At 45.5% G+C, this 18,779-nt stretch overlaps 1 protein-coding gene across 1 annotated transcript in view; it reads right to left on the bottom strand.

Annotated features, from left to right (window-relative positions):
* Nucleotides 1-18,779, bottom strand: part of LOC126248100 (dual specificity protein phosphatase 10) — a 228,907-nt gene that overhangs the window by 144,827 nt on the left and 65,301 nt on the right. The window contains exon 3 of the mRNA XM_049948771.1: nucleotides 2,418-2,728. Coding sequence (XP_049804728.1) covers nucleotides 2,418-2,728 — 311 coding nt within the window. The remainder of the gene's footprint in view (nucleotides 1-2,417; nucleotides 2,729-18,779) is intronic.

The raw sequence follows: 18,779 nt of genomic DNA, 5'->3' as shown, positions 1-18,779 counted from the left end.
TTCGCAGAGGGAGTTTATTTTATATTGTAGGCATCGTTTTCCATATTCCATCCCTGAGGGGGTGGAGTATCTGGGTAATTGTCTTGCAGCTCTCAAATCGAAGGAATACGATCGTGACGATACTTCTACTTCTTAACGCGAGAACTAGAACATCTTCGATTTTTACTCGCGCTGAAAGCTGCAATATCTACTGTTGTAGTAGCGATAATAGTACGTGTTCGAGTCGTTTTGCACGGGATGTGGCTGCAATTAACGTACGGATCGAGAACACGCCACGTAAAATTTTAGAACTGACAAAACCCCACGTGCGGATTTCACCACTAACAAGCAAACCCTTGCGCGTGGTGATCCCAAAGGCCAAGTCCTGCAGGATTAAGAACACGTCTGTAGACGTCTCTCCACTGCTGTGCTTGCGTCGAGGCGTTGCGCAGGTCCGCGCCACTCCGTCTCCCAGTTAAAACCGTATGTACGAGAGTGGATCAGTCGCATTGTGGTAGCCCTCGATGATATTTATGACCAAATTTACGGTACTAAAATCTGCTCTCATTTAAAGTGGATCGTGAGCTACCAAGTGCGAGTTATTCTATCCCAGATATTTTTGTTGTTGTGGATTATGGAAGCTGCACATGGCACATAAACCTGGCGGGTTGCTTTGCAACTATATCCGTGGTCGGATGAGACGGTGTGTCGAATTCCTGTCGCTGCCGCTGTATCTACACTACTGGCAATTACAATTGCTACACCAAGAAGAAATGCAGATGATAAACGGGTATTCAGTAGACAAATACATTATAATAGAACTGACATGTGATTACACTTTCACGCAATTTGAGTGCATAGATCCTGAGAAATCAGTACCCAGAACAACCACCTCTGGCCGTAATAACGGCCTTGATACGCCTGGGCATTGAGTCAAACAGAGCTCGGATGGCGTGCCAGGTATAGCTGCCCATGCAGCTTCAACACGATACCAGAGTACATCAAGAGTAGTGACTGGTGTATTGTGACGAGCCAGTTGCTCGGCCAACATTGACCAGACGTTTTCAATTGGTGAGAGATCTGGGGAATGTGCTGGCCAGGGCAGCAGTCGAACATTTTCTGTATCCAGAAAGGCCCGTACAGGACCTGCAACATGCGGTCGTGTATTATCCTGCTGAAATGTAGGGTTTCGTAGGGATCGAATGAAGGGGTAGAGCCACAGGTCGTAACACATCTGAATTGTAACGTCCACTGTTCAAAGTGCCGTAAATGCGAACAAGAGGTGACCGAGGCGTGTAACCAATGGCACCCCATACCATTACGCTGAGTGATACGCTAGTATGGCGATGACGAATGCACGCTTCCAATGTGCGTTCACCGCGATGTCGCCAAACACGGATGCGACCATCGTCATGCTGTAAACAGAACCTGGATTCATCCAAAAAAATGACGTTTTGCCATTCGTGCACCCAGGTTCGTCGTTGAGTACACCATACCATCGCAGTCACCTGTCTGTGATGCACCGAGCGAGGTGGCGCAGTGGTTAGCACACTGGACTCGCATTCGGGAGGACGACGGTTCAATCCCGTCTCCGGCCATCCTGATTTAGGTTTTCCGTGATTTCCCTAAATCGCTTCAGGCAAATGCCGGGATGGTTCCTTTGAAAGGGCACGGCCGATTTCCTTCCCCATCCTTCCCTCACCCGAGCTTGCGCTCCGTCTCTACTGACCTCGTTGTCGACGGGACGTTAAACACTAATCTCCTCCTCCTCTCTGTCTGTGATGCACCGGCAAGGGTAACCGCAGCCATGGTCTCCGAGCTGATAGTCCATGCTGCTGCAAACGTCGTCGAACTGTTCGTGCAGATGGTTGTTATCTTGCAAACGTCCCCATCTGTTGACTCAGGGATCGTGACGTGGCTGCACGATCCGTTACTGCCGTGCGGATAAGATGCCTGTCATCTCGACTGCTAGTGATCCGAGGCCGTTGGGATCCAGCACGGCATTCCGTATTACCCTCCTGAACCCACCGATTCCATATTCTGCTAACAGTCATTGGATCTCGACCAACGCGAGCAGCAATGTCGCGATACGATAAACCGCAATCGCGATAGGCTAGAAACAGACCTTTATCAAAGTCGGAAACGTGATGGTACGCATTTCTCCTCCTTACACGAGGCATCACAACAACGTTTCACCAGGCAACGCCGGTCAACTGCTGTTTGTGTATGAGAAATCGGTTGGAAACTTTCCTCATGTCAAGCACGTTGTAGGTGTCGCCACCGGCGCCAACCTTGTGTGAATGCTCTGAAAAGCTAATCATTTGCATATCACAGCATCTTCTGCCAGTCGGTTAAATTTCGCGTCTGTAGCACGTCATCTTCGTGGTGTAGCAACATTAACGGCCAGTAGTGTATATTGGTGCGTAGTTGCGACTCACCGACGAGGTAGACGGGCTGCCAGCCGTCGGCGAGCAGGCTGGTGACGACGAGGTGCAGCGCGCTGGCGGCCGAGATGCGGCCCGCGCCGGCCTCTGCGTCGGGGCAGTCGTCCGACACGACGACCACCTCCCCCGGCGGCCGGCGCAGCGCCTGCCGGCCCTCGGCGCTGCCGGCCAGCTCCGCCAGCGACACCTTGCCGTGCTGCAGCCGCCGCCGGTTGAACCGGTCAGAGCAGTTCACGTTGACGGCCCCGCGCACGTGGCTCACGTTGAACGAGAAGAACGGCCGCAGGTCCAGCACCACCAGCGGCCTGCAACACGCAACCCTGAACACTGTCACCACTGCCCGACGCCCGGCGGACATTCAGAGGCATTTTGGCAACGGTACGGGCCGCAAATCGGAGAACCCACTGACATAAGCGACTCTGAAAAAAGACAGACTATTACTGCCTGGCCGCTGAAAAACGAGCCCTTGCCGAACAGCGATGCTAGTGGGCGGTTTGCGTGCTGTCGTCGTGACTGTCTCCACAAAGTCGACGTCGCAGTACGAGTCTTACCAGGTCAATAATGAAACGTCCCCTTAGGAAAATTTATGAATGACTGTGCTGATAAACCTCTTACATTATTTGATTTTCAAACAGCTGAGCAGAACTGAACGTACTCAGACATTTCACTCTTTACCTATTCTGATCATCACTAAACTGACACACAATATTTTTAGCGCAACGCAATCTGACTTTCAATAATCCCTACAAAAGAATGGCCCTGACTAACGATAACCTATACCTTTCACAAATCACTTACTTCACAAAAATCTTCGTTACTCGAACTACTGCAATACAGCGAGCGCCACTACTGCCAGCTAAATAAAAGATTCAAACTACTGAAGGCACTAACTACTGATAGGCATAGTTATCAAATGAAAGATTTTGATAGAAACAAACAATGTATTTACCTTAATAGTGTTCAAAAGTCATAATATATACAGGGTGTTACAAAAAGGTACGGCCCAACTTTCAGGAAACATTCCTCACACACAAAGAAAGAAAATATGTTATGTGGACATGTGTCCGGAAACGCTTACTTTCCATGTTATAGCTCATTTTATTACTTCTCTTCAAATCAGGAAACGCTTACTTTCCATGTTAGAGCTCATTTTATTACTTCTCTTCAAATCACATTAATCATGGAATGGAAACACACAGCAACAGAACGTACCAGCGTGACTTCAAACACTTTGTTACAGGAAATGTTCAAAATGTCCTCCGTTGGCGCGGATACGTGCATCCACCCTCCGTCGCATTGAATCCTTGATGCGCTGATGCAGCCCTGGAGAATGGCGTATTGTATCACAGCCGTCCACAATACGAGCACGAAAAGTCTCTACATTTGGTACCGGGGTTGCGTAGACAAGAGCTTTCAAATGCCCCCATAAATGAAAGTCAAGAGGACTGATGTCAGGAGAGCGTGGAGGCCATGGAATTGGTCCGCCTCTACCAATCCATCTGTCACCGAATCTGTTGTTGAGAAGCGTACAAACACTTCGACTGAAATGTGCAGGAGCTCCATCGTGGCCGGCCGGAGTGGCCGCGCGGTTAAAGGCGCTTCAGTCTGGAACCGCACGACCGCTACGGTCGCAGGTTCGAATCCTGCCTCGGGCATGGATGTGTGTGATGTCCTTAGGTTAGTTAGGTTTAAGTAGTTCTAAGTTCTAGGGGACTTATGACCACAGCAGTTGAGTCCCATAGTGCTCAGAGCCATTTGAACCAAGCTCCATCGTGCATGAACCACATGTTGTGTAGTACTTGTAAAGGCACATGTTCTAGCAGCACACGTAGAGTATCCTGTATGAAATCATGGCGGTGAATCGAGGAAGTACAGTACATACTGACGAAACTACAATGAGCTCTGACATGGAAAGTAAGCGTTTCCAGACACATGCCCACATAACATCTTTTCTTTATTTGTGTGTGAGGAATGTTCCCTGAAAGTTTGCCGTACCTTTTTGTAACACCCTGTATATCAGTTCATGAAATCCAGTCTTACAAATTTACTGTCTCTGATGGACACACGTCCAGATCATCCGCTCTCAAAACTCCGCCATTCCTCTCCCCACATCCACCACTGCTGGCGGCTCACCTCCAACTGCGCAACGCTATGCGCTGTTAACAGCCAACTGCTCAAAACTACAATAGCGAATTCCAACAATGCAAACCAGCCACAGACTGCACACGGCACAGTCAGTGATTTTCATATAGAGCGCTACGTGGCGTTATCAACATGAAAACCTAAACAGCCTACTTACAATAACGCAGGACAGGTGACATTACCGGCAGATCCGACAGCAGAGCATCTTGCTGGTGCGGGCATAACTGTTTCGGATGACATCATACAACGCTCATACTCGATTAGGGAGTCCCTACGTGATTCCACGTTGACCCAGCAACATCGTCAATTACGATTCCAGTCTTGCACGGGATCATCGAAATTGGTCCACATATAAATGGAAAAGTGTAGCCCGGCCCGATGAATCGTGTTCCTTGTGGTGGTTCAAAAATGGTTCAAATGGCTCTGAGCACTATGGGACTTAACATCTGAGGTCATCAGTCCCCTAGAACTTAGAACTGCTTCAACCTAACTAACCTAAGGACAGCACACAAATCCATGCCCGAGACAGGATTCGAACCTGCGACCGTAGCGGATGTGCGCTCCTAGGCTGAAGCGCCTAGAACCGCACGGCCACACCGGCCGGCCTTGTGGTGGTGGCGGTAAGTTCCTATGGGGCCAAACTGCTGAGGTCATCGGTCCCTAGGCTTACATACTACTTAATCTAACCAAAACTAACTACGAGAAACACACACACACCCATGCCCGAGTGAGGACTCGAACGTCCGATGGGGAAAGCCGCGTGACCCGTGCAAGACGTCCCTAGACCGTGCGGCTATGTTTCTTTAAATAATACACCGAGCCACGGTCACAGGTTCAAATGGCTCAAATGGCTCTGAGCACTATGGGACTTAACATCGGACGTCATCAGTCCCCTAGAACTTAGAACTACTTAAACCTAACTAACCTACGGACATCACACACATCCATGCCCGAGGCAGGATACGAACCTGCGAACGTAGCGGTCGCGCGGATCCAGACTGAAGCGCCTAGAACCGCTCGGTCACACCGGCCGACGCGGTCACAGGCTGGTGTGGCACAATGAGGCCATCCACCTCGGCTTCCGTGGGATCGATGGTAGTAATCAAAAACAGTGAGACAGCTGTGGAGTACGTGGACATTACAACCGAATGCGAAACCGTCTGTCGTAGAGCTTATAGCGAAACTGCCTATCCTTTAAGGCGTAGCTGCAGATATTGCGATAATATGTTTTAAAGGCACGGAAAAAACACATATCTAGGGACTGAATTTGTCCAGGAGTGCCGCGCGGGATTAGCCGAGCGGTCTAGCCGCTGCAGTCATTGACTGCGCGGCTGGTCCCGGCGGAGGTTCGAGTCCTCCCTCGGGCATGAGTGTGTGTGTTTGTCCTTAGGATAATTCAGGTTAAGTAGTGTGTAAGCTTAGGGACTGATGACCTTAGCAGTTAAGTCCCATAAGATTTCACACACATTTGTCCAGTAGTTCCAGTTGGTATGGCTTGCAATGCCACAAACTTTTCAAGAGGGACAGTTTGGTCTAAAGGAGTATGGTTTTTATACGCAGACCAGAAATCAAGTAAATGCAAGTTATTTTGCCCAGCTATTCGCCAAACGCAGCACACAATCTATAGTTGCAGTTTTCTTTGGCCCATTTTCTCACTCTTGCTTGCTGTGATGTAAATATTACCTACAGCCTTTGCAAGATGACGCACACCAGCTAGAATCGTAGGGGGAAGAGCACCTCCAACTTTTCGCAGCACAATAAATAACTTTCCAGCCAATTTAGCACCGAGATTTACAGTAGGCATAAATCCATACGAAAGCGTTAAGCACTGATGTTAATCGATATTGGTACAACTCTCTTGGTACCAGTAATTTCCAGGGTTCCATTTCATTTTCATTTCCTCTTCAAAACCCGATTGGTCGGTGTTGAAAACAAATTCCTTACTGAAAAAATGGTTCAAATGGCTCTGAGCACTATGGGACTCAACTGCTGTAGTCATCAGTCCCCTAGAACTTAGAACTACTTAAACCTAACTAACCTAAGGACATCACACACATCCATGCCCGAGGCAGGATTCGAACCTGCGACCGTAGCAGTCGCACGGTTCCGGACTGCGCGCCTAGAACCGCGAGACCACCGCGGCCGGCGATTACTGAACGATGGGATGAGTTAGTTTATCTCATCTCCAAATTTTCGGACCGATTCCGCAGTTTGCTGTACATCATCAAGTGAACGCTTTGTTTAAGTTTCGTTATCTTACTTCTTCCACTTCTCTGGCACTGTTTGAAGTTATGCAGCCACCCACTCCTTCCCCTGAAATCACTGTAATCTAAGTCGCTCGCAATTTGATGTCCTTAACGTAGTAGGCCACTATGATGTATATCCTGTAAACTGTAGCAAGCATCCCTGAAACGTGCAAACAACAGTTTTGTAACAAGAGCGCCATGTCCTCTCTTGAATATAGTAGTTTTTCTTCTGCACTACATGGCCATATTGCTGTGGACATATTCGAAATCTGTTCATAATTGATTTTTTACTATTCTGCGTATGATATTCCATTTATGTAATTATGTTTAGTACTCGCTCCTTGGATAACGATTGTCCTTTGCTATTTTTCACTGGAGACGAAATTTGTGGCTCTCTGTCCGATAAGTATGATGAACTACGAGGGTTGCCCAGAAAGTAATGCACCGCAGTTTTTTCTTCAACAAGTCTTTATTGAACATAATGACAATTACACACACGAGAGAATGGTGTTTTACCTACGCACCCAAAATTTCCACGTAATCTCCATCCCGTTCTACGGCCTTCCTCCAGCACGAAGCAAGAGCGTGTATGTCGGTACCAATCCTTGTCCTGGTGAAGGAGCCAGTGTTTCACTGTGTGAATCACCTCCTCATCGTCCTCAAACTGTCCTCCACGAATGGCATTCTTTAATGGCCCATACAAGTGGAAGTCCGAGGGGGCTAGGTCACGAGTGTCAGCTGTGATAGCCGTAGATGGTCTCCCCGATCGCTGCAAATCGTGGAACTCCGCCGTACCGCCTTCTGATGACCTCACCCGTCGTGCCTAGCGACTAGCTGTACTTCTGTCGACAGCAAATGCTCCATAGACTTTGCACAAGCGTTTGTGAATATTCCCCCCAGTTTCTTTCTCTGCAGTGAGAAACTCAACGACTGCACGTTGCCTGTAACGTACATCACCTACAGACGCCATTTTGAAACTGTCCTACAACTACGCTATCTGTCGAAAGTGGGGGAAACTTGGCACGCTCACTCAGGGGACTTCAAGATATACATACGTAACGTTTCGCATTCTTAGCATTGTTTGCGGCTGAGAGAAAAAATGCGGTGCATTACTTTCCGAGCAACCTTCGTAGATGGCTCGATATTTGTTTTAGTGTCACTTTCACTCGTTAAGCTCCTACCATTATCACTGTACTCCTGATGTACGAGGGCAGTTCAATAAGTAATGCAACACAATTTTGGTTGAAAAAACCGGAAATTACAATAAGTAATGCAACACAATTTTGGTTGAAAAAACCGGAAATTTCTTGTGGAATATTTTCAAACATTCCCGCTTCGTCTCGTATAGTTTCATTGACTTCCGACAGGTGGCAGCGCTGTACGGAGCTGTTAAAATGGCGTCTGTAACGGATGTGCGTTGCAAACAACGGGCAGTGATCGAGTTTCTTTTGGCGGAAAATCAGGGCATCTCAGATATTCATAGGCGCTTGCAGAATGTCTACGGTGATCTGGCAGTGGACAAAAGCACGGTGAGTCGTTGGGCAAAGCGTGTGTCATCATCGCCGCAAGGTCAAGCAAGACTGTCTGATCTCCCGCGTGCGGGCCGGCCGTGCACAGCTGTGACTCCTGCAATGGCGGAGCGTGCGAACACACTCGTTCGAGATGATCGACGGATCACCATCAAACAACTCAGTGCTCAACTTGACATCTCTGTTGGTAGTGCTGTCACAATTGTTCACCAGTTGGGATATTCAAAGGTTTGTTCCCGCTGGGTCCCTCGTTGTCTAACCGAACACCATAAAGAGCAAAGGAGAACCATCTGTGCGGAATTGCTTGCTCGTCATGTGGCTGAGGGTGACAATTTCTTGTCAAAGATTGTTACAGGCGATGAAACATGGGTTCATCACTTCGAACCTGAAACAAAACGGCAATCAATGGAGTGGCGCCATTCCCACTCCCCTACCAAGAAAAAGTTTAAAGCCATACCCTCAGCCGGTAAAGTCATGGTTACAGTCTTCTGGGACGCTGAAGGGGTTATTCTGTTCGATGTCCTTCCCCATGGTCAAACGATCAACTCTGAAGTGTATTGTGCTACTCTTCAGAAATTGAAGAAACGACTTCAGCGTGTTCGTAGGCACAAAAATCAGAACGAACTTCTCCTTCTTCATGACAACGCAAGACATCACACAAGTCTTCGCACCCGAGAGGAGCTCACAAAACTTCAGTGGACTGTTCTTCCTCATGCACCCTACAGCCCCGATCTCGCACCGTCAGATTTCCATATGTTTGGCGCAATGAAGGACGCAATCCGTGGGACGCACTACGCGGATGATGAAGAACTTATTGATGCAGTACGACGTTGGCTCCGACATCGACCAGTGGAATGGTACCGTGCAGGCATACAGGCCCTCATTTCAAGGTGGCGTAAGGCCGTAGCATTGAATGGAGATTACGCTGAAAAATAGTCTTGTGTAGCTAAAAGATTGGGGAATAACCTGATGTATTTCAATGCTGAATAAAACAACCCCTGTTTCAGAAAAAAAATGTGTTGCATTACTTATTGAACTGCCCTCGTAGATAGACCGCACAGTCGAGCCTATACGACACCACACATTTCACTGACCATCTAGCAGAAACGCTAATATTTCGTCTGCCACATCTTTGTCACAGTGCTAAATTCTTTCGGTTCCTTTCTGACGATATTTCATCTTCGGCAGTTGTTCTTGCACACATAATGCAATATTTGCTTTGGTTAACGTTGCCATCACTATGCTGTGTATTAAAACCGCTAGCACTATAGCACTGCTGTGAGTTACTCGTCGACTTACTGTTCAGCTACGCTCTGTAGCCTGATGCTGTGCTCATCACTGGATACCTCCAGTCCAGCACACTATTGTCATCAGCAGCCAATACTGTGGTTGCATGGTAGACAATACGTGGGGCGTCGAATGCCGTAAACATCAGTGGCCTCTTTTGCCACCTCACACTCAAGGGTTTTCTGATCAGTTTAAACAAAGTTATGTCTCTTGAACTATACGTCATAGAATCACATAATTTTGTAGTTACATTCAGCGGCTTATGCGAACACTGTCTGCGAAAAGTGTTAATAATGGTATTAGTAGGAGAGAAGTAATGAATTTGAACGTCATGCATGATGCAGCAGTTCTTCACGCACCTTAGTGTTTATATCATTTCTTCTGAACTATGTGTCGTACAATTATATAATTTTGTAGGTACATTCAGTGGTATATGTGAATGTCGTCTGCAAAATGTGACTTGAATACATTTAGTAGCGAAGAAGTAATAAATTAAAGCGTCATGCCTGATGCGACAGTTTTACTGTATGAACAGCGAAAATGTAGTAAGTGATATAATTTTTCCTTTCATTATTTTGTGGGGGCTTGTCAGTGGGAAAAGGTTTCGAAAATGTTTGAAATTACGTGTAAAGTTTGTTGCAAGTCTACTAAGTGAAATGTTGGATACATATTCTGGCAATTCTCGCGCGAGAGCTACACTTGTTTCTCAGTCCCACTGCCGCCCCTTTAATAAGTACGTGGTTCTCTCCATTATAGCGACGATTTACCGACAGTAAGTGGTATGTATACCGAGTCCCGTGGAAATCGATCAGTGGTTTAAAAGGAGATGTGGAACACACAGATACACACCCACACAGACTCTCTCTCTCTCTGGAGGAGGAAACTCTTAAAGTTTTTTAAATTAAACAAACGTTATTAACATTCCGGCAACAGCCTTGCCGCAGAGGATACATCGGTTCCCATCAGATCGCCGAAGTTAAGCGCTGTCGGGCGTGGCCAGCACTTGGATGGGACCATCCAGGCCACCATGCACTGTCGCCATTTTTCGGGGTGCACTCAGCCTCGTGATGCCAATTGAGGAGCTACTCCACCGAATATTAGCGGCTCGGGTCGAAGAAAACCATCATAACGACCGGGAAAGCGGTATGCTGACCACACGCCCCTCCTATCTGCATCCTCATCTGAGGATAACACGGCGGTCGGATGGTCCTGATGGGCCACTTGTGGCCTGAAGACGGAGTGCTATTAACATTCTAAATCTTTATATTTCATCTCTATATACCTGCGGTCCTTTGTCGCTAGGGGGCTTCAATTATAGCGTGCAACACTGCGTTGAGTAATGTAACTATGTCGGAGCGTGGCAAACAGTTAACTGTAATCGAGTTTCGAATTTAAAGAGGTCGTCCACACAGGGAATATCCTCCCTTTCAACATGATAATGCGATGCGACATCTGCAACAATGCGACGCCTTGGATTCACTGTCACTGCGACGGTATCAACAAACTCGTCTTTCGTTAGGAGAAATATGTTCGTCACCAGGGTGACGATGTTGAGAAATAAATACGCAGACACGAAGAATAAATATGTAGACGGTTTGTTTTATTTAAAAAACTTCAAGAGTTTTCAGATAAGAAATTAGGAGGCAATACTTCCCAGTACGCCCTCAGACGTACGTACATCCATTTTTATAACATGCATGCATTCCGATTGCCAATACAACGAGATATCTACTACAGCAGCTGATGTTTTCTATTTTCGATCAAAAACAAACCCCGGAGCACAGCAATCGGTAGTAACATGCGTTACTGACAATCCACATTATTTCGAGATAAAGATGGGCTATTCGGTTGTTAAGGTCCCATCGGTCGCGAAATGGAAACCTCAGTGAAAATCCGATGAAGCTTTGCACAGATGTGTTGGGCAGTGTGTCTAATACGCCCGTCCACCGTGTCGCGTCAAACTTTTCAGTTCTAAACACTCAGTGAGCTCGTAAACGAAAATAGTGCCTCCCGCCAAGTACGACTGCCTGCTGAGATATTTCGCTTGGATTCATGCTGCACAAATTAACTGCCATGCATTTCCTTCCTCATGAGAATTCACGGCCGCATACTGCACGGGCAATGCAGACTCTCCCTCAGCTCACACGAACCGCTGGCTATGAAGACAGATTTTTGGCACAGACAACGAGCTGCCGACCAGCGTACATAACTGCTGGAAAGCACTGGCGGCTGCCTTCTATGACGAAGGTACTCGAAAGTTGATACAACGCTACGACAAATGTCTACGTCGGATAGGCGACTGTACAGAGAAGTAGCTAGGAGACGTACTAACTTGGTTCAAATGGCTCTGAGCACTATGGGACTTAACTTCTGAGGTCATAAGTCCCCTAGAACTTAGAACTACTTTAACCTAACTAACCTAAGGACATCTCACACATCCATGCCCGAGGCAGGATTCGAACCTGCGACCGTAGCGGTCTCGCAGTTCCAGACTGTAGCGCCCAGAACCGCTCGTCCACTCCGGCCGGCAGACGTACTAACTGTTGAAAAGAAAACATTTTTGATTTTCACTGTGGTTTCCATTTCACCACTGGTCGGACCTTAATAACCGAATAGCCCTTTTATGTTGAAGGCTCCAAAACCACAGGTAATGGCACAGTGGGTTGTACTTTCATTTGTGAACGCACAGGTTACAATGAACTGATTTCACTTCCCATTGAGGTTCTAATTTTTCTGCTATCCTTGCAGCTCTATATACATACAGAAGCTCACAGTAAACGGTATTTGGATTATAAAGGATTTCAGAAGCTTGCTGCAATACAGGCAGATCCCACTCCACAGAAAGAAGACTATTTTGCAGAATAAGAACTTACTGTCCTTTATTTTCAAATTAATTCGATCCAGTTGTACTTGAGGGTTTTCATTTATTACGATCAAATTCGGAGCTTTGTTGGCTTCATTAGAGATAGATCAACATGACACACTGAACATATTTATCAATAACAATAAACTGTTTGTCGGAAAAACGGAGCTCTCCTGTGATGGAACCATATACCTTTCATAAACATTTCATATATCGTATTGTAAATAGTGTTGGTATTGAAGAGCCATCGAGAGAGATGCTTTCAAATGTTCAGTGTGCACTTGATTTGTTATCCGCCAGCCTTGAATCATTAGCCTAATTACGTTTACGTTTTATAGACGTTGAATGGAAAGATGATTGAATCATCGCGAGGAAATCTCCCATGATATCCACCATCTCCGATGGCGCGCTCCTTCCAACTGGGGGCCCCATTCACAAGGGGGCGCAACCGCCTTAGGTGATTGTTCACAGCTCAGGTCACACCTCCCGAACACCTGACAGAGGGACCAACTGGCAATTTAGGAACGTTACAGTTCAGGCGATCACCCCTTCCTGGGCCTGGCCTGTACCTGGACGTATGTGCGAACCCCACCTGTCGACCCGGAGCTGGGAATTACGCGTTACCCAATCACCTGTTACGCGTCAGACGCGTGGGCCAGCCTTGAGGAGCGCACTGGGAGGAAGAAGAAAAAAAGAAGCGGAGGAACGAGGAGAAAGGGAAACAAAGAAATGAAAAGGGAGCGAAAAACAAAGGTGAGACTGTTCGTACGTCAGTGACAGAATGCAGAACATTCCCAATAATACCCCAGACCTGTTTCCCAAGGGAGGGGAAAAAGAATAGCAAGAGGATAGATATGCAGGTCGGAAGGGGATAAAATGCTGAAAAGGCTGGGGACCTGTGGTAGCCAAGCACGAACCCTCCAAAAAATGGCGAGCCCCTGGGGGGAGGGGCAACATCTCGAGATTTTGACGATCTATCGCGCCAGCGATGTCATGCTGTTAGCAACGGCATTCGCCTCGTCTGCTGCCGTAGCCTATTAATACCAAATTTCGCAACACTGTCCTGATGGATACATTTATCGTACGTTACACATTTATATCTGCGGTTTTTTCACACAACATTGCTTGTCTGTTAGCTCTACGCAAAGGCCGCTGCTCTCTGTCGCTAAGTGAAGGTCCTCAACCACTGGGTTGTCCGTAGTGAGAGGTAATGCCTGAAATGTTGTATTCTCGGCACACTCTTGACACTGTGGACTCGGAATATTGAATTTCCTAATGATTTCCGAAATGGAATGTCCCTTGCGTCTATTACAACTACTATTCCGCATTCAAAGTCTGTTAATTCTCTTCGCGCGGCCGTAACCACGTCGGAAAGCTTTCCACCTGAATCACCAGAGTACAAACCACAGCTCCACCAATTCACTGCCCTTACCTTGTGAACACGGATCTACCGCCATCCATACACACGCATATCGCTGTCCTACAACTTCGGTCACCTCATTGTACAATAACCAGATTTTGGTATTACAATCATATGTATGGATACATAAGTATTCACACACAGCCGAGCGGTCTAAGGCGCTACAGTCATGGACTGTGCGGCTGTTCCTGGCGGAGGTTCGAATCCTCCCTCGGGCCTGGGTGTGTGTGTGTGTGTTTGTCCTTAGGATAATTTAGGTTAAGTAGTGTGTAAGCTTAGGGACTGATGACCTTAGTAGTTAAGTCCCATAAGATTTCACACACATTTGAACATTCACACACATAAATATGGGAGGAATATAGTTACACATGGTGAGCGTTCCACATCCTGATGGGCAGCACTTGGGAATGTAGTCAGTTAATTGTACTTTGGTCTTGTCCTGGCAGTCTAATTACCATGTGTTATAGATTAGTAGCAAAGGGAGCTATGCATGTAATAGGACATGAAATGAATTTGAAGGGTATGCGATCGGAGGCTTTCCCTGCGAACAACTGTTCCGCTCCATCAGGTGGTGCTGATTCCATCAGTACCACCTGATAATGGCGGAACGACTGTCCGGCGAAATATCGTTGGTCTTTGACGATTCCATTCGGCAGTACATCCGAGAAGCTTCCAAGAGAGCTTATAGGATGTTCCATAGAGCTGGTATGATCGTCAAAAATCTCTCAAATACGAAATTAGAATTGTGACAACTGGACACACACACACACACACACACACACACACACACACACACACACACACACATAGTTTTTAAGTTAAATCTTTGTTATGCAAATCATGTTCAGCGTGAAAATATGAAATCTACACTTTGTCAGTGATGTTATTTAGACAATACTGATGATGGTGAAGATAACGTAACTAAAATAAACTCCGCCCGAACAGGCAATGAAGGCCTAACGTTACCGACCGGCCACCATGCCATCCTCAGCCCTCAAGCGTCTCTGGATGCAGATATGGAGGGGTACGTGGTCGGCACACCTCTCTCCCGGCCGTATGTCAGTTTACGTGACCGCTATTTCTCAATCAAGTAGCTCCTCAGTTTGTCTCACAAGGTCTGAGTGAACCCAGTTTGCCAACAGCGCTCGGCAGGCCGGATGGTCACCCATCCAAGTGCTAGCCCAGCCCGACAGAGCTGAACTTCAGTGATCTGACGGGAACAGAGAAGATAACATAAAGTTGGCTATTATGCGAGATGTGCATGGTAGCCTAACACAACCATGTTGTAGGCCATATTTTACAGAACTAAAGTGTGGCTCAAAACAATGCATATTTGCAACAATATTACAAAGCACTGTTTTGTTTGCAGCATTTACAAGAAGCCACATTCCTCATGTCATATACATAACATTTTTACTAAAAATATGCTGAACAACATTAAAGGACTTGTTATGTGGAAGCGTTTTATGTAGTGTGTGATCATATTTATTACTGAGCTATAATTTCTTGCTGTACAAGGCGTATGTCATTATTGTCTCAAAACATAAAGAAATATTCTTTACAATGTAAAATGCTTATTATTACCATATGAAACAAGGTTTCGTAAATAGAAAACTGAACATATATCTGTATTGTTAAACTATTTTTGTCTGTCTAATTTTTTTTCTCATGTTCACTTCATGTGTATGAACTTTGAGCTGACTCATACATGTGTTCACTCACTAAATATGATGATGAAGCAAGAATTATCCTACGTGATAATTTATACTTTTTGCTGGTATTGTTACTGAGATGTACTCTGAGAGAGATAATTTCTGCTCCTATACAGAGATTGTTAAAAGTTATTGAATTTCAATATCTTAAATACCAATGTACAAGCTACATTTTCAATATCGAGAAAAACATTTCAAAAAGGCGACAGTGAATACAGAATGACATCACAAACAAAATCAAACAGCCATCATGGCAGATTGAGTCTTGATGACTACAAGCTGTTACTTGACTCACTCCACACCATACCAATGCTCTGGTCTGTGAGGAAACTCACGTTCCACGAGTTGTTAAATTAGGATGTAACAACTGATACGAAATGAACAGGTTAGCACAATTACCTGTAGGCGGTGATGTATCTCCATTAGAGCAGTACAGTACTTATGTCTGAAAAATGTGAATTTTTTTAAAAAACAATATAAAATATTAGGAATCACCACAATATTTGCTTAGTCAATCGTTGATATTTGCATTTTGGTGCTAGACATTACATCATGATGCCAAATTTTAAATGGGTAACTATCCTCAACAATTACTACGCTGCTCTGGGAATGACAAAGGTTTTGTTATGGTTTCTGAGACCTGTTTATGTTGGTATGTGAGTGTAGTGAATCTATGTAAACTCCACATGAACAGTTTTTATTAGAAATTTGCTAAAACTCTTTGCAAGGACCTAAAATTACTTTACATTTATATGGCCAGCTTCATTTAGTGTGTGAAGAGTTGTGATCCGTGTGAAGTGATAATGTATTATCCTGGTGTATTCCATACTTCTGGATATGCAGCTAATAAAATTTATGGAATAAAGCCTGAAAACAGTAATGTTTTCGGTCTAATGAAAGATAGAACGTAAAGTTTGTACGCTTCCTTTCAAAAATGTATGCTTATCGTAAAGTTAAATATTTTTTTCCATGTAAATAAATGATGCAAGCATATACCTATGGAACCGCTATGTTTGCTTCAATAATAACTTAGGTGGTACATTGTAAATAGTTCTTTTATTATCAAAAATATTAATGATTTGTACAAAAATAAATATACATCATTTGAACATTTTTTATTCTTGTTATTCATTTTACATCCTACAATATTGTTTAAACAAATCGGTTTCATATGTAGGAAATTCTGCTTGTATGGTTTTCAGACCAATAGGCGCAATGCTTTTCTTAGATATACTGTGTGTTATTTATTCTTGTGTTGATTTAATACCTATAGGTGTGGTCGCAGCAAGCTTCAGTCTGCATGCATACATGTAAGCTTACTGGACGAAAAAGCAGTCATCCCTAGAGAAATAATTACAAGCATTATTTAATACCGCGTAATGCCGCCCCTGGACTTTATAACCACCTGGATTCGGTTTGGAAGTGAGTCTATATGACTGTGCAGGCACTTCTCATCCAGGTTAAGCCACTCGACGAGGATTTCATCACGCGATTCTACTAAATTATGGGGATGCTGATACCGGCGTTTATGGACTGTGCGGCTGGTACCGGCGGAGGTTCGAGTCCTCCCTCGGACGTGTCTGTCCTTACGATAATTTAGGTTATGTAGTGTGTAAGCTTAGGTACTGATGACCTAAGCAGTTAAGTCCCTTAAGATTTCACACACATCTGAACATTTTGAACATACCGGTGTTTTACGTGCTGTCGAACGGATTTTCTATGAGATTCAAGTCAGGTGATTTCGCAGACCAATCGAGCTGTAATAGTGTGGGGGAGTGTTCCGAAACCCATTCACGTATTCCTCCAGTCCACTGAGCTTTTCTGTTGTCATCTTTATGTGATGTGTGAGAAATGGCCTCTTGAGAGGTGACGGACTCCAAATTTTCATTGCATGCGGTTTCCGTCGCAACGTTCTCTCACTAACAGGTTGGGATGGACCTTCATTCACTGCTTGCATCAATTCCTGTCGGGTTTGGAAGCGATTTTCTTTCACACACTGTGAAACACGTCTCCAATCCCTCTCACTCCGGCTCTTTCCACGACCACCATTTTGACGACATGTTTCGTGGCCATATGTGTTGCACCATTGCCTGTAGACATGTTGAACAGTCCGCCGCAAAACAGCAACTTCGCAAGCCGATCAGCGATGGGCACGGCCCTTTTTGCCATTCTGTCACGTCCTTAAATTTATTCCCTTTTTACGTACTATGTCCACCTGAAACATAAATATCTTACTGATCGCTACTGCCTTACATTCACGGAGGCAGCGAGCATGCGGCTGAGCACGACTCGATCGCTGTGCCATGTTTAAAGGCTTATCGAATCAACTTTGTGTGTGCAGAGAGGTGACAAATTTTTTGTCCACTGAGGTTAATTATACTTTTATCTAAGTCCTCATGAACACTAAGTTCGTGCACATAATTGACTACGTCATCAAATAGTATCTCGAAATATGGTTGCCACCGAATCTGTCTGTCTGCTACACACACTGCATTGCATACATCATGCAAGTTCACTATACTTGAATAACGGAATTAAGAGTACTTTTAAGAATCTTCTGATGTTAACATCACTATACACCGAGGTGACAAAAGTCATGGGATACCTCCTAACGTCGTGATGTACCTCCCTTTCCCAGCGTAGTGCAGCAGCTCGACATGGTATGGACTCAACAAGTCACTGGCAGTCCCATGCAGAGATATTGGACCATGTTTCCTCTACACCAGTCCATAATTACGCAAATATTGTCAGTGCAGGATACTGTGCAAGAACTGCCTCCAGATTACTTTCCATAAATGTTCAAAACGAACCATGTCGGGTGATCCAAGTGGCTAAATCATTCACCTGAACTGTCCAGAATGTTCTTCAAACCAGACGTGAGCAGTTGTGGCGTAGTAACATGGTGCATTGCCACCCATAAGAATCCATCACTGTTTGGGAACATTAAGTCCATGAATGGCTGCAAATGGTCTCCAAGTAGCGAAACAATCATTTCGAGTCAGCGATTCGTTCAGCTGGACCACAGTGTCCAGTCCATTCCACGTTAATACACTCCTGGAAATGGAAAAAAGAACACATTGACACCAGTGTGTCAGACCCACCATACTTGCTCCGGACACTGCGAGAGGGCTGTACAAGCAATGATCACACGCACGGC

The sequence above is a fragment of the Schistocerca nitens genome, chromosome 3 (genome assembly GCF_023898315.1).
Source record: "Schistocerca nitens isolate TAMUIC-IGC-003100 chromosome 3, iqSchNite1.1, whole genome shotgun sequence".
In the NCBI taxonomy this organism is placed as follows: domain Eukaryota; kingdom Metazoa; phylum Arthropoda; class Insecta; order Orthoptera; family Acrididae; genus Schistocerca; species Schistocerca nitens.
The sequence above is the reverse complement of the archived record's forward strand: the minus strand, read 5'-3'. Positions and strand labels throughout refer to the sequence as shown.